General features: G+C 40.8%; 1 protein-coding gene across 1 annotated transcript; it reads right to left on the bottom strand.

Moving 5' to 3' along the window:
* Positions 1–1,674: 1,674 nt before the first annotated feature.
* On the bottom strand, positions 1,675–8,377 carry LOC131163438 (uncharacterized). Its single transcript, XM_058120025.1, has 4 exons — positions 7,688–8,377; positions 6,655–6,904; positions 5,268–6,543; positions 1,675–5,107 (listed from the first exon to the last, which is right to left on the bottom strand). Exons 1-4 carry the CDS (start codon positions 8,375–8,377, stop codon positions 1,675–1,677), a joined length of 5,649 nt encoding a protein of 1,882 aa, XP_057976008.1.
* Between the last annotated feature and the right edge of the window lie 4,491 nt (positions 8,378–12,868).

The raw sequence follows: 12,868 nt of genomic DNA, 5'->3' as shown, positions 1-12,868 counted from the left end.
TTTTCATCTTGGCCATGCTTTTGATACTTGCCACATCTGTAGCTGATCTTAGCTCAATTTTCTTAATTCACCCAATCATGGAGACGATTGACTTGGCTAAAAGGAAACTCACTAAAAAAATCTGCCTCAGTTGAATGGATCTACAACCAATATTAACCCTGTTTGCTTAATGCAATTGAATAGGGAGACATTTGACAAGCTTTGGCACTATAATTGCCTCATTGCAAATGCATCAGTAAAAGCTCTCAGTTTCATATGAAGGCCACAACCTGTCCAGACCCTACCTTATTCATCGGTTGTACACCACATTTCCAAAGCTCTAAGTCATTTTTGCTGATCATGCCTGAAACAGGAAGCATACTAGCGAACTCTTTTGATTACCCTATTCTTGAGACTATGAAAAGGGTTTCTCTTTTTCATTTTTCTTCTTCTTTTTTTTTTTTTTTTGAGAAATATCCAACCATGTAATTGTAACATCCCTTTGCTACATCAAAAGATCATATATGCAAGATGACTAGTTTACCAGACTTAAATGTCAGTTCAAAGGAAAAAACTTTATACCAGTATTCAAAAAGTCGAAGCATATGAATGTTAAGTTGTCAAGCTTAATTCCCCTTTGACTAAATTTTTTTTTTTTTTTTTTCTTTTTCGTTGATGACCCCAAACATTTCTCCCTCCTTTCGCCTTATTCTGTTGCGGACCCCTATAATTCTCAAGTTAAACTATTGCCTCAGGTTCAGTTCATGTTTTGATCTCAAGATGGTCTTTAAGACTCGGGACGAAATGTAGGCTTGGGGATATACGTTTTCTGAAGAAGAGGGAAACTATGGCTCAAAAATCCCAACCCATAATGACATTCTCTGCCCCAGTTTAAGTTGAGGCACTTTGTTTTGGCTTTGACCGAACTTGTCTTTTGAACAAGCTGCCTACGTACCTTCTCAGGATCAGGTCATTACGTAGTTCAGACTCAATCATTGAGTCTGACAAATCATTAGAGACAACAATGTATATCAATCTGGTCAGGTCTTTTATTTGGACTGTAATATAGGCTAGGGGTACGGGTTAAAGAAAGAAAGAGTTAAATAAGGCTCAAAATCAGCACTTTCATTAAGGGCAACTTGGTCAAAGATCACATGCGTAGTATGTCCCTTATTTTCTTTCTCTTTTCTTCTTTTTCCATTTGCTTTTGCTGCTCCCTTTTGTTTTTCTCTTTCATGAAGGGATTCGGTCATTTTTGTTTGGACTTCATTTGGGACTAATCCTTTGAAATTGCCCCAGTGTGGGGTGTGATCCTTTAACGGGTTAATCAAAAATTGAATTTTCCAGGCTCAAGAAGGGCTTGCAAGGGATCTCTTTTTGTTTCTTTTGGGTAGCAGAAAGATGGCCTGCCATCATTTCGAGTAGCCAATTGTTTGTCTCATATGACTTGCCAGACCCTAAAGGACCCATACCCAGGTTAAATTTTGTAAACTGACTTTTGAAAAAAAATACTAGTTTATCATTTAGGCTCAATTTGGTTATCAAATGGTAAATTGTTATTTGGTTCTTTATAGGAAAGCAGATCGGCCAACGATGGCCATCTATCATTTGATCAAAACATGAATAATGCACAGTCATTAGATTTATGAAGCAAATCGTCATCTTATTGAATTTCCTTGAGAGTTTACAGGGTTTCTAAGAAAAATATTTCTTTACCGCATCTGAGTTTGTGGGGTGCACCAGATCGGCTCCATCCATGTCTGATAATAATAAGGCACCTCCTGAAAATGCTTTCTTTACCACATACGGCCCTTCATAATTTGGGGTCCACTTACCTCGGGGGTCATTATGAATTGGTAAAATCTTTTTCAAAACTAGATCTCCTTCTTGAAACCGTCGAATACGCACTTTCTTGTTAAAAGCTCTCATCATTCTCCTTTGGTATAACTGCCCATGAACTATAGCTGTCAATCTTTTTTCTTCAATTAGATTCAACTGGTCATATCTAGATTGCACCCATTCTGCTTCGGTTAACTCTGCTTCTTTTAAGACTCGTAACGATGGAATCTCAACTTCTATCGGAATTACGGCCTCCATTCCATATACCAAAGAGAAAGGGGTAGCCCCTGTAGATGTTCGAACAGTGGTCCGATAGGCCAATAAAGCGAAAGGTAACTTCTCATGCCAATCTCTATAGGTCTTTGTCATTTTTTCCAAGATGCTCTTGATGTTCTTATTGGCTGCTTCCACTGCTCCATTCATTTGAGGTCGATAGGGGGCTGAATTATGATGCTTGACCTTGAACTGACTACATAATTTTGTCATGACCTCGTTGTTCAAGTTTTTAGCATTGTCTGATATTATCCTTTCCGGGATCCCATACCTGCAAATTAATTCTCTCCTGATAAAACGATTGATTACATTTTGAGTGACATTAGAGTATGATGCTGCTTCTACCCATTTTGTGAAGTAGTCAATGGCCAAGAAAATGAATCGATGCCCATTACTAGCCTTCGGGGTTATCGGTCCGATCACATCCATCCCCCATGCTGAGAAAGGCCAAGGTGCAGATAAAACCTGGAGTTGAGTGGGTGGGACTTGTATGCGATCTCCATAGATTTGACACTTATGGCACTTTCGAACATACTCTATGCAATCCCGTTCCATGGTTATCCAATAGTATCCACTCCTTAGGATTTTTCGGGCCAACGAGTGTCCTCCCACATGGGTCCCACAAACTCCGTCGTGTACTTCCTGAATGATTTGTCTTGCCTCTTGCAACTCCACGCACCGTAGGAGGGTCAAATCATGGTTCCTTTTATACAATATCTCCACATCTAAGAAGAATCCCATAGCTAGCCTCCGAATTGTCTTTCGGTCATTATTAGAGGCTCCTATGGGATACTCCTTCCATTGAATGTATGTTTTGATATCATGAAACCATGGCTTCCCATCGGCTTCTTCCGTCATTATACAATATGCAGGTTCCCTATGCATTCTTATTCGAATGGGTTCAATCTCTATTCCGGACTCAACCTTAAATAAAGCCGCCAATGTTGCTAGCGCATCAGGGATTAAGTTACTCTCTCTCGGTAAATGCGAAAAACTGATAGTATCGAATTCCTGCATCATTTCCTGAATGAACTCCTGATATGGTATTAATTTGGAATCCCGGGTTTCCCACTTTCCAGTCAACTGATAAATTACCAAAGCAGAATCTCCTTTTACAATCAATTTTTTAATGCCTCGGTCAATAGCCGCCTGTAAGCCCAATACGCACGCTTCATACTCAGCTATATTATTGGTACACGGAAAGGTGAGTTTGGCTGTGACTGGGTAATATTTACCCTCTGGTGATATGAGTACAGCCCCTATTCCATGCCCCCATACGTTGGTCGCCCCATCAAATAGCATCATCCACCCAACATTACCTTCCTTTTCTTGATCAATTGAATCAATATCTTGATCCGGGAAGTCAAACTCCATGGATTGGTAATCATTAACGGCCCTATCAGCCAAATATTCTGCTATAATGCTCCTTTTGACGGCTTTTCTCGTCACATATGTAATATCATATTCAGTCAACAGCATTTGCCAACGAGCCATCCGTCCTGTTACTGCAGGTTTCTCGAAAACATACTTAATCGGATCCATTTTAGAAATCAGCCATGTTGTGTAATACAGCGTGTATTGCCTTAATCTACTAACCACCCACACCAAAGCGCAACACGTCTTCTCCAGGTTAGAGTACCTAGATTCGTATTCCGTGAACTTTTTGCTTAAATAATAGATGGCGCGCTCCTTTCTTCCAGACTCATCGTGTTGTCCTAACACACACCCCATAGAATTCTCTGATACTACTAAGTACAATATAAGAGGCCTTCCAGGTACAGGGGGAACCAAAACTGGAGGGTTCAATAGATATTCTTTTATTTTCTCAAAAGCTTTCTGACATTCTTCACTCCATTTTTCGGGGTTATCCTTCTTCAGCAGCTTAAATATGGGCTCACAAGTAGCAGTCAACTGAGATATAAATCGAGCTATGTAGTTCAATTGGCCTAGGAAACTCCTGACTTCTTTTTCAGTTTTGGGACTAGGCATTTCTCGAATAGCTTTTATTTTATCTGGGTCTACTTCAATCCCTTTCTCACTTATGATAAATCCCAACAATTTTCCTGAAGAAGCTCCGAATGTACATTTTTCTGGATTTAATTTCAGTTGACATTTTCGTAGCCTTTTAAATAGCTTCCTTAAGTTCATCACATAGCTATACTCATCTCGAGACTTAACAATCATGTCGTCCACATATACTTCTATCTCCTTATGCATCAAGTCATGGAATAGCGTTACCATGGCTCTCTGATAGGTTGCCCCTGCATTCTTTAAACCAAAGGGCATAACCTTGTAGCAAAAGGTCCCCCATAAGGTGATGAACGTGGTCTTATCTTTATCTTCTGGGGCCATCTTAATTTGATTATATCCAGAAAACCCATCCATGAATGAAAACAGGGCATGTCCCGCGGTATTGTCTACCAGCACATCTATGTGTGGAAGTGGGAAATTATCTTTAGGGCTAGCTTTATTCAAGTCTCGATAGTCAACACAGACTCTCACTTTTCCATTTTTCTTCATTATTGGAACTACATTGGCCATCCACTCTGGATATTTGGCTACTTCTAAAAAACCAGCCTCAAACTGCTTCTGTACCTCTTCTTTTATTTTGATCAACATATCTGGGCGCATTCTCCTCAGTTTCTGTTTTACCGGTTTGCTATCTGGGTAAATGGGTATTTTATGTGTTACTAAGTCCGTATCCAAACCCGGCATGTCCTGATAGGACCATGCGAAAACATCTTGGTATTCCTTCAAAAGGTTTATCATTTCGCATCTTTCTTTTCCTCCCAACAGTGCCCCGATTTTTACTTCTTTTGGTTCCTCATTAGTCCCCAAATTTATTGTGACTGTGGGGTCACTACTAGTTAAAGTTGGTTTTTCATCTGATTTCAACATTCTTTGCATTTCAGGTGATAAGTCAGTCTCCTCTTCTATTTCAGCTTCTAGGATTAAGTTTTCAAAGTTAACATCAATTTCTGGCTCCTGAATACTGGTATGATTATTTTCCCTATCCCTACATAAAACAAAGGTAAACAATTCTTTGACAAATGACCCAATGATGCAATAAATGCGAAAGAAATGCATACTGGTTTTATTGATGAAAAAGACAAACGGTCCGAGGCAATAATGTCCACGGATTACAAAAAGAAAGCAAAATGAGCAAAAGCCATTACATGAAGTGAATTGGGTAATCAAAAGATGTCCAGTTCTGAATTTCTGCTCCTGTCAATGGGTAGATCCATCTACTCGAGTCATTCATGTGGTCCCCTGATTCTAAGGCCAATATGCTCATCTGTTTCATTTCTTCCTCAAGAGTGACTTGATTGCCCTTTCGAAAGGTCTGATTCATTGGCGGGACTTCTACCCCCCACTTGGTACTTACTCTTCCTGTGCGCCTCTCGATTCGGATTATTCTTTTCTCTTCTGCCTTCTTCTTATGGTCAGCTAAAGTAGGAGTATATCCGATGCCGTATCTCTCATTCATGCCTTCTGGTAACAATGGCATTGCGATGCCCTGAAGATACTTCCCCAACCCTTTTCCCGGGCAAAACCTTGATTTAATCATTTCAGCGGCCACCATGTGTGTGGAAGAAGAGATCCGAGGTTGAGGGATAAAAGATCCCTCCATTATAGTAATGACGTTGATGATCTCAAATGCTCGGAATGAATCTTCATGGGCTTCTTCAGCTGCTTCCACATAGGGAGTGGAAGAAGGTTTAGTAACCATTATATCGGTTTCTCCATAAACACATACCAGTTTATCCCCTACTATAAATTTCACTCGCTGATGCAAAGAGGAGGGAACTGCCCCAGTATTATGTATCCAAGGCCTTCCCAAGAGACAACTGTATGAAGGCGTAATATCCATGACTTGAAAAGTGATATTGAAGGTTACGGGTCCAATCTGAATAGGGATGTCAAGCGACCCTACTGACTCTCTTCGTGTCCCATCGAAGGCACGCACCACCAAATTGTTTGGTGTCACATAAGAAGGGTCAATGGGTAACCTTTGCAGTGTAGTCATTGGCATAACATTGAAGGATGATCCATTATCTATCAAGACTCGAGACATCATATGATCCTTACATTTGGTGGATATATGCAGCGCCTTGTTGTGCCCCTGGCCTTCTGGCGGAATTTCTTCATCAGTAAAAGTGATGTAATTGGAGGCTGCTAGACTTCCGATCACATGATTGAATTTATCAACGCTGATATCTTGGGGAATGTAGGCTTGATTTAGGACTTTAAGTAACGCCTCCCGATGGGTTTCTGAATTTAGTAGAAGTGACAAAACAGATATGTGAGCCGGCATTTTCTTTAGTTGGTCCACGATGTTGTACTCGCTATGCTTTATTATCTTCAGGAATTCTTCGGCCTCTCCATTAGATATTGGACTTTTCACTGCCCTGTCTGGTTCCCCTGCATTCTGTCGATTTGTTTTAGAAGAATCTAGCATATACACCCTACCACTTCGAGTTATCCCTTTCACCCCTGCTATATTGCTGGTGCTTCCTTCGACATACGCTTCACATTCATATTTCTAGGGTACTGCTTGGTTACTCTTGTATGGGAATGGCCTGGGAGTAGAGATCACCAAGCGAGCTGGCGCTTCCTGTGTGGGAAGAGCCTTGTTCATGGTAGGTATAAATGGTTGATTGGTGCACTGATGATATACCGGCCTGTTTTCCCCAATGACTGCAATCTCTCCACTTTTGCGGGTACAACCAATCTCTATAAACTTGTTATCCACCATCTTTTGCAAAAACATTCTAAAAGTTACACACTTTTTCACAGATCTTCCTTCTTTACTCTGACATAAACAAAGTGCATTAATGAGGCAAACAGCCTCTTGCCCTATCCGACCTGCCGCAATAAGTTCATTGAACACCCAATCTAAAGACATTGGTTCAAAATCCACCTCATTCCTCCCTTCTTCTATCATTCCAACATTGTTACCCCCATGATTGGGCAAAGGGTTCCCTTGAATTCCTGGTTGTTTATCATCAAATGCTAGCCATCCGGCTTCTCTTAGTGTTTGAACCTTATTTTTGAATGCCCAACAACGTTCAATAGTGTGCCCGGGAGTGTTAGCATGATATGCACACTTGGCTTCGGGGTCATACCATTGTGGAAAAGGTGCCGTAACGACCGTTCCAGGAATGACTGAAACTAAGTTCCTCTCCATCAATTGTGGGAATAATTCTGAGTATGTCATTGGAATAGGATCTATCCTTCTCATATTTCTCTAGATGCCTCTATCATGAGTTCGCATATTCGGTTGGGCGGACATGGCCCCGGAAGGAACAACTTGGGGTCTACCTCCCATATGAACTGTCTAATTGATAGAGGGCTCGAAAACAAAATTCCTCCTAGCCCCTTGGCCATGCTCTCTTTGATATTGTTGTCTTTGAACCATCTGGACCTCTTCTTCCTTTTTCTTGCTTGTCCACTTCTTGCCTAGACCAGTCTCTGTACTAATACTTTTAGTTCTCTCGACTTTGATGGCCGTCTCAATCCTCTCTCCGGTAGAAACAATGTCCATGAAGTCATGGGGGGTTGCCCCTAGGAGATGCCCGAAGTAAGGATCTTTCAAGGTATTCACAAATAGGGAAATAGCCTCCCTATCTTCCACTGGAGGATTGACCTGGACAGACATGTCCCTCCACCTATATGCATATTCTCTAAATGTTTCGGTGGGCTTCATTTGCATACTCTGCAAGGTCATACGATCGGGTGCCATTTCTATAACATGGCGGTATTGAGCTATAAAAGAATTAGCCAGATCTTTCCATGTGCGGATCCGAGTCCGATCTTGTTGAATATACCACCTGATAGCTGCCCCTGTCAAGCTGTCTTGAAAGCAATGCATCATTAGTCTCTCATTATCGGAATGGGCAGCCATTTTTTGGCAATACAGGCGCAGGTGAGTTCGAGGACAATTAGTTCCATTAAATTTTTCAAAATCTGGTACTTTGAATTTTGGTGGCAGGGTGACCTTTGGCACGAGGCACAAATCATTGGGATCTACAGAATCGAATGTATTGGATCCTTCAATAGCTTTCAGACGTTCCTCTAGTACATCGTATTGACGTTCAGTTTCAGATCTGTTCACCCCCAAATCAAAAGCTACTAATGGGGGAGTCCCCACTACTGGAAACCCCTGTGCTGGTATATTAGGGATGAACGGGGGTATACTTGGCATTGAACCCTCCATGACGCCAGGTAGTGGAACTGACGTTTGCCCATGTACTGGGGTAAACCCTGGAGGATGAGTAGGATCCATATCTGTCTCCGGATCATTCTGCACCGCTTTTCCTTTGTTCGTCAACAATTCCAGGATCTTGCTCATTTTTTCATTCAATTCTTCTTGTCCTTGCTCTATACCCAGGACTCTACCTTCCAATTGTTCACTCATTTCTTTTGCCCTTCCCCTGGTATTGTATTGATGCGTGACAGTCTCAATGTTGCTTGCTTAGACAAATTCTGTCGCTAGGCACTGCAAACCAAAACTTTCCCTTTTTAGAATCGTGAATGCATAGATATGAATGCATGAAATGCAATGGTCTTTTCAAGACGTGTAAATTTCACAAATATGAAACATATGTATGCAACCTAATGCACTCCAATCAAGGTTCATGGAAGAGATCATCATCATTTTTAGAAAATAAAATCTGCTTTTCATTAATAGAATCCTTTCATACAATAAACAAATCCAACCGAATATTAAATCAAAATCTGCTCATGATTGCACAATCTCTGCATTTTGCTGTGTCGACTTTTTATGCAAAGCCCGAAACTTGGCCTCCCAGTAGTCCGCTTTCATTATGCACGGCTCAATCTTTTCCAGTACTTGATTATACTTGCTTCTCTGCTCATCCCCCTGCTTCTCCAACTCTTGTATGTAGAGCGATTTCTTTTTAACTTCGGTATGGGCATCTTCTAACATTTGAGATTTCTGTCCAAGTGCTGCTCGAAGTCTTCGTCTTTCCTTCCTTAGAGCCACGACCTCTTCTTCTGATTGTATGTACCGAATCCTTTGTCGCTTGATTTCTTTGCGATAGACAGAGACTAGAGCCTCCTTTTGCTGATTCCCCACTTCTGCTCTTGCATCTCCTTTTCTACTGGGCATGGATCCCCTTGTGGCTTCAATTGCATGCATGCGCTTGGTGATTTAATATGTTCAATAACGATTTCTGGGATTCTTTTGAGTTGGGGGTTTACCCGGTTTTCTCGCCATGCTTCATAATTTCCTTGGACTGTGGCAATTCCATTACTCGGGTCTATTAGGTTCACATGCTTCCATGCCACCATAAATTTTCTAATCTGGTTTCGAGTGTCTCCTGTTTCATATGCAAAGTCTGAGTTAGCCAATCCGTGAGTCATAGGCACAAACTGAGATGCCCCCAACTGCCTTCTGACCATCAAAGGGGCATATGCTATCCCTCCCCATGGGCCTAGTAATGGAACCCATGGAAGATTTCCACACCGATATATCATGTTAGAGCGGACCATCCATGGCGCCAGCCAAGTTACCCCTGAGTCGATCAAGCCACACATTTTTGTGTTCCATTTAGATTTATCTAACTGCTCCTTCAATTGGGTATCCTCAAATTCAGCCAAAGGGATTCGAATCATTGAGAAAATACTACGGAAGCCCCCTTTGTTAGACGATAAGTGACCTCCCATCCAGACATTAACACTACACACAACCATTTTAAACTGCTCTCCACCTGATCCTCAATTTTGAGTGATCTGAAGGTTTCTTCTGGCCAGGATCCTGAACGGGATTATCCCATTTTTTTTTTTTTGTTTTACGTACTGTGCTACAAAAACGAAACCTAGCTTGATCGATCATGTTTAAGTTCTTTTGGAAAATGATCAAACCGTAAATAGCTACTGCCATCATATGTATTTGAAACCTCTTCTTTTTCTTCTTTTCGATTATTTCTTTCAACTGCTTCCCAAAGAATTTTCCTTACTTCTGCACTCCCTCTGAGAATGTTTTCTGGATTTGACCCCGACAACATCGTACATCTCCCTTCATGAACGAAACACTAGCATCATGCCACTAAGTTGTAGGTGTCTGTAACTTGACTAATACAAAACGAAGTATCTCCTCGAGGTTTGGTGTCAGTCGATACCGTTCATTGTTAAAAGCAACGATATGGTATGGAGTCCAAACTCGACCAGTGCTGTTTATGGCATGGATATTTTACCGATACATGCACCAAGAAACCCATGTGCCCATATATTTGAGAGAATTTTAAACGGCGTGCCGGGGTCCAGTTTCCTTCCAAATGACTTTTAGCTCACTAACGATTGGATCTAATGTTGATGAACGTCCGGGCTGGTAGTTTTGATGATAGATTCTGAGTAACGTCACCCCTCACTTGTTCTGTTGACTTTTCTGAAGTGTTGTACGGTGGACGCAATCTCAAGGTAAGCCATTGTGTTCTCCAGATGATTCAGATCTCTTCAAGAACCTTATAAGTAGACGGATTCCTATGTGAATGCAACACATTTAGTAAAGGTATCAGACAACTCAAACAATGCCAGTCAGGATACCATAACTGAAAATATGAAACGTTATCCATCCACCGACCAGGTAGACTGTATATAAAAGATTCTCCAAGACTCTACTTATGCATGGGTGTTTTATGCATGGGTGTACTTAGTGCACAATACAATGACAATAGGATATTAACATGTAATGTAACCTATCGGGCATGATTACGGTGCGAAATTATGCATGATGCCTGGATGCAATGTAACCTAACTAACTACTTTTGTCGCTTTCTAGTCAACATTTCCCATAATGTTGCTCACGTTTTTCAAAGCAATTCTTCCTGGCCTTGTTCTATATGCCCAGGACATCTACCTTACCAATTGTCTCGCTTCTTTGCTTGTGTTGCCCTCAGCCTGGTACTGTAATTGAGGTTCGTGACGTCGTACAATGTTAGCTTTGCTACAAAACGAATATCTTGTGGCTAGGCACTGCAAACCAAACTTTCCCTTTTAGAACTGATGCATGATATGTAAATGGCATAATTGGAGTATCTGATGCATTACCATGATTGATAGTTAATGGTTGGGTGACATGGATGTAGTGCTCGTACTACCATACAATAGATATTGAACATGCTTGTGACCTATCGTCGCATGATTATGTGTGAAAATTACGGCCATCATGCATGGAGGCAATGATTGTTTGTGCATGAATGTACCTAGTGCAATTACACATACAAATAGAGATATGACCATGCATGTGACCTATCGTGCATGATTATGTGTGAAATTATGCATGAATGCAATGGATGCAATGAATGTTTGTGCATGGATGTACCTAGTGCAATTACACATACAAATAGGGATATGACCATGCAAATGACTTATCGTGCATGATTATGTGTGAAATTATGCATGAATGCATGGATGCAATGAATTTTTGTGCATGGATGTAACTAGTGCAATTACACATACCAATAGAGATATGACCATGCATGTGACCTATCATGCATGATTATGTGTGAAATTATGCGTGAATGCATGGATGCAATGTAACCTAACTAACTACTTTGTCAGCATTCTAGGAAAAGCCCCACTAATGAGAGATTTTAAAACAATCATTGATGGGCCACAATTTCAATTCAATTCTTCCCTCAATCATTCTTTTCCTTGATGACGGTCCATGTACCTCAGATTCTATAAAGGGTCAAATTATGATCTGAGGTTGGGGTTGACCCAAGTTAGCCAACCCACTGGATTTGTTCAATACGGGCTTGTGGACTTTAGCGTGCACTTGGGCCTCAAGTATATTAAAATATGGGCTTCAATATATTTCATGATGGGATCAAGCCCTAATTTTAAAAGGACTTGGGCTTAGATTTGCTTAGAAAAATGTTGGCCTATATTTTTAGGGTAATAGGGCCAAAGACCATTTTTGAAAACTGGGTTTGACCCCTTTTGGAAAATTAGGTCTGGGCCAAATTTTACTTAGGAAAGGGTTGGGCCTATACTTGTTATTTCTCAAAAAATTGGGCCCGAGTTATTTGAAAAGGGTTGGGCCGACCCATATTTTAAAATAGTTGGGCCAAGTGCTTCATTTTGAAAGGATGGGCCTTTGTCTCATTACTGGGCTTTTTCTGAATACTAGCTAAGTAGTTATGTATGTCTAAATGTATGTCAAATGCATGATATAATACAAAGTATTTCACAATATATATACAACACACTATTCATGGAGAAGGATGTGGCTCCTATCCCAACCTAGGGTAGGTACGTATGTATAGGGTTCTTCATGGCTCTATCCTAGTTAGGGAAGACTATAGACAAGTATGTGTGGGTAGGCTCTAACCCTATTGACAAAAGGTTCCCAGTTTGGAATTTCATCCTCCCCCATAGGGGTCCGGATAAAACCCGCACTGAGTGGAGTGGTTCGCGGGTCCCATCAAGCTCTGCCACGAAGGGACTGACGCTATTACACTCCTATCTAGTCCTAGTAAGGAAAGCTCGGCTATAGAGCGTGAGAGTGTGTGAATTCAAACTTTAACCTAATCCCGCTATCCCCACATTTATTCACATGCTATAAAGAATATGGAAGCAAGATATCTACCATTAATGTATTTATTCACAAGATATGGAAACATATTATCTGCCATTAACATGTTGATTCTAAAAAATTTGGAAACAAAAAATAAGGAAACAAAATATTTATGATTAGTATACAAAATATCTATAATTAATATGCTTATTCACAATATCTACAATTAATATG

Source organism: Malania oleifera, chromosome 9, assembly GCF_029873635.1.
Source record: "Malania oleifera isolate guangnan ecotype guangnan chromosome 9, ASM2987363v1, whole genome shotgun sequence".
NCBI classification, from domain to species: Eukaryota; Viridiplantae; Streptophyta; class Magnoliopsida; order Santalales; family Ximeniaceae; genus Malania; species Malania oleifera.
Note: the sequence above shows the minus strand (reverse complement) of the source record. Positions and strands in the feature narration are given on the sequence as shown.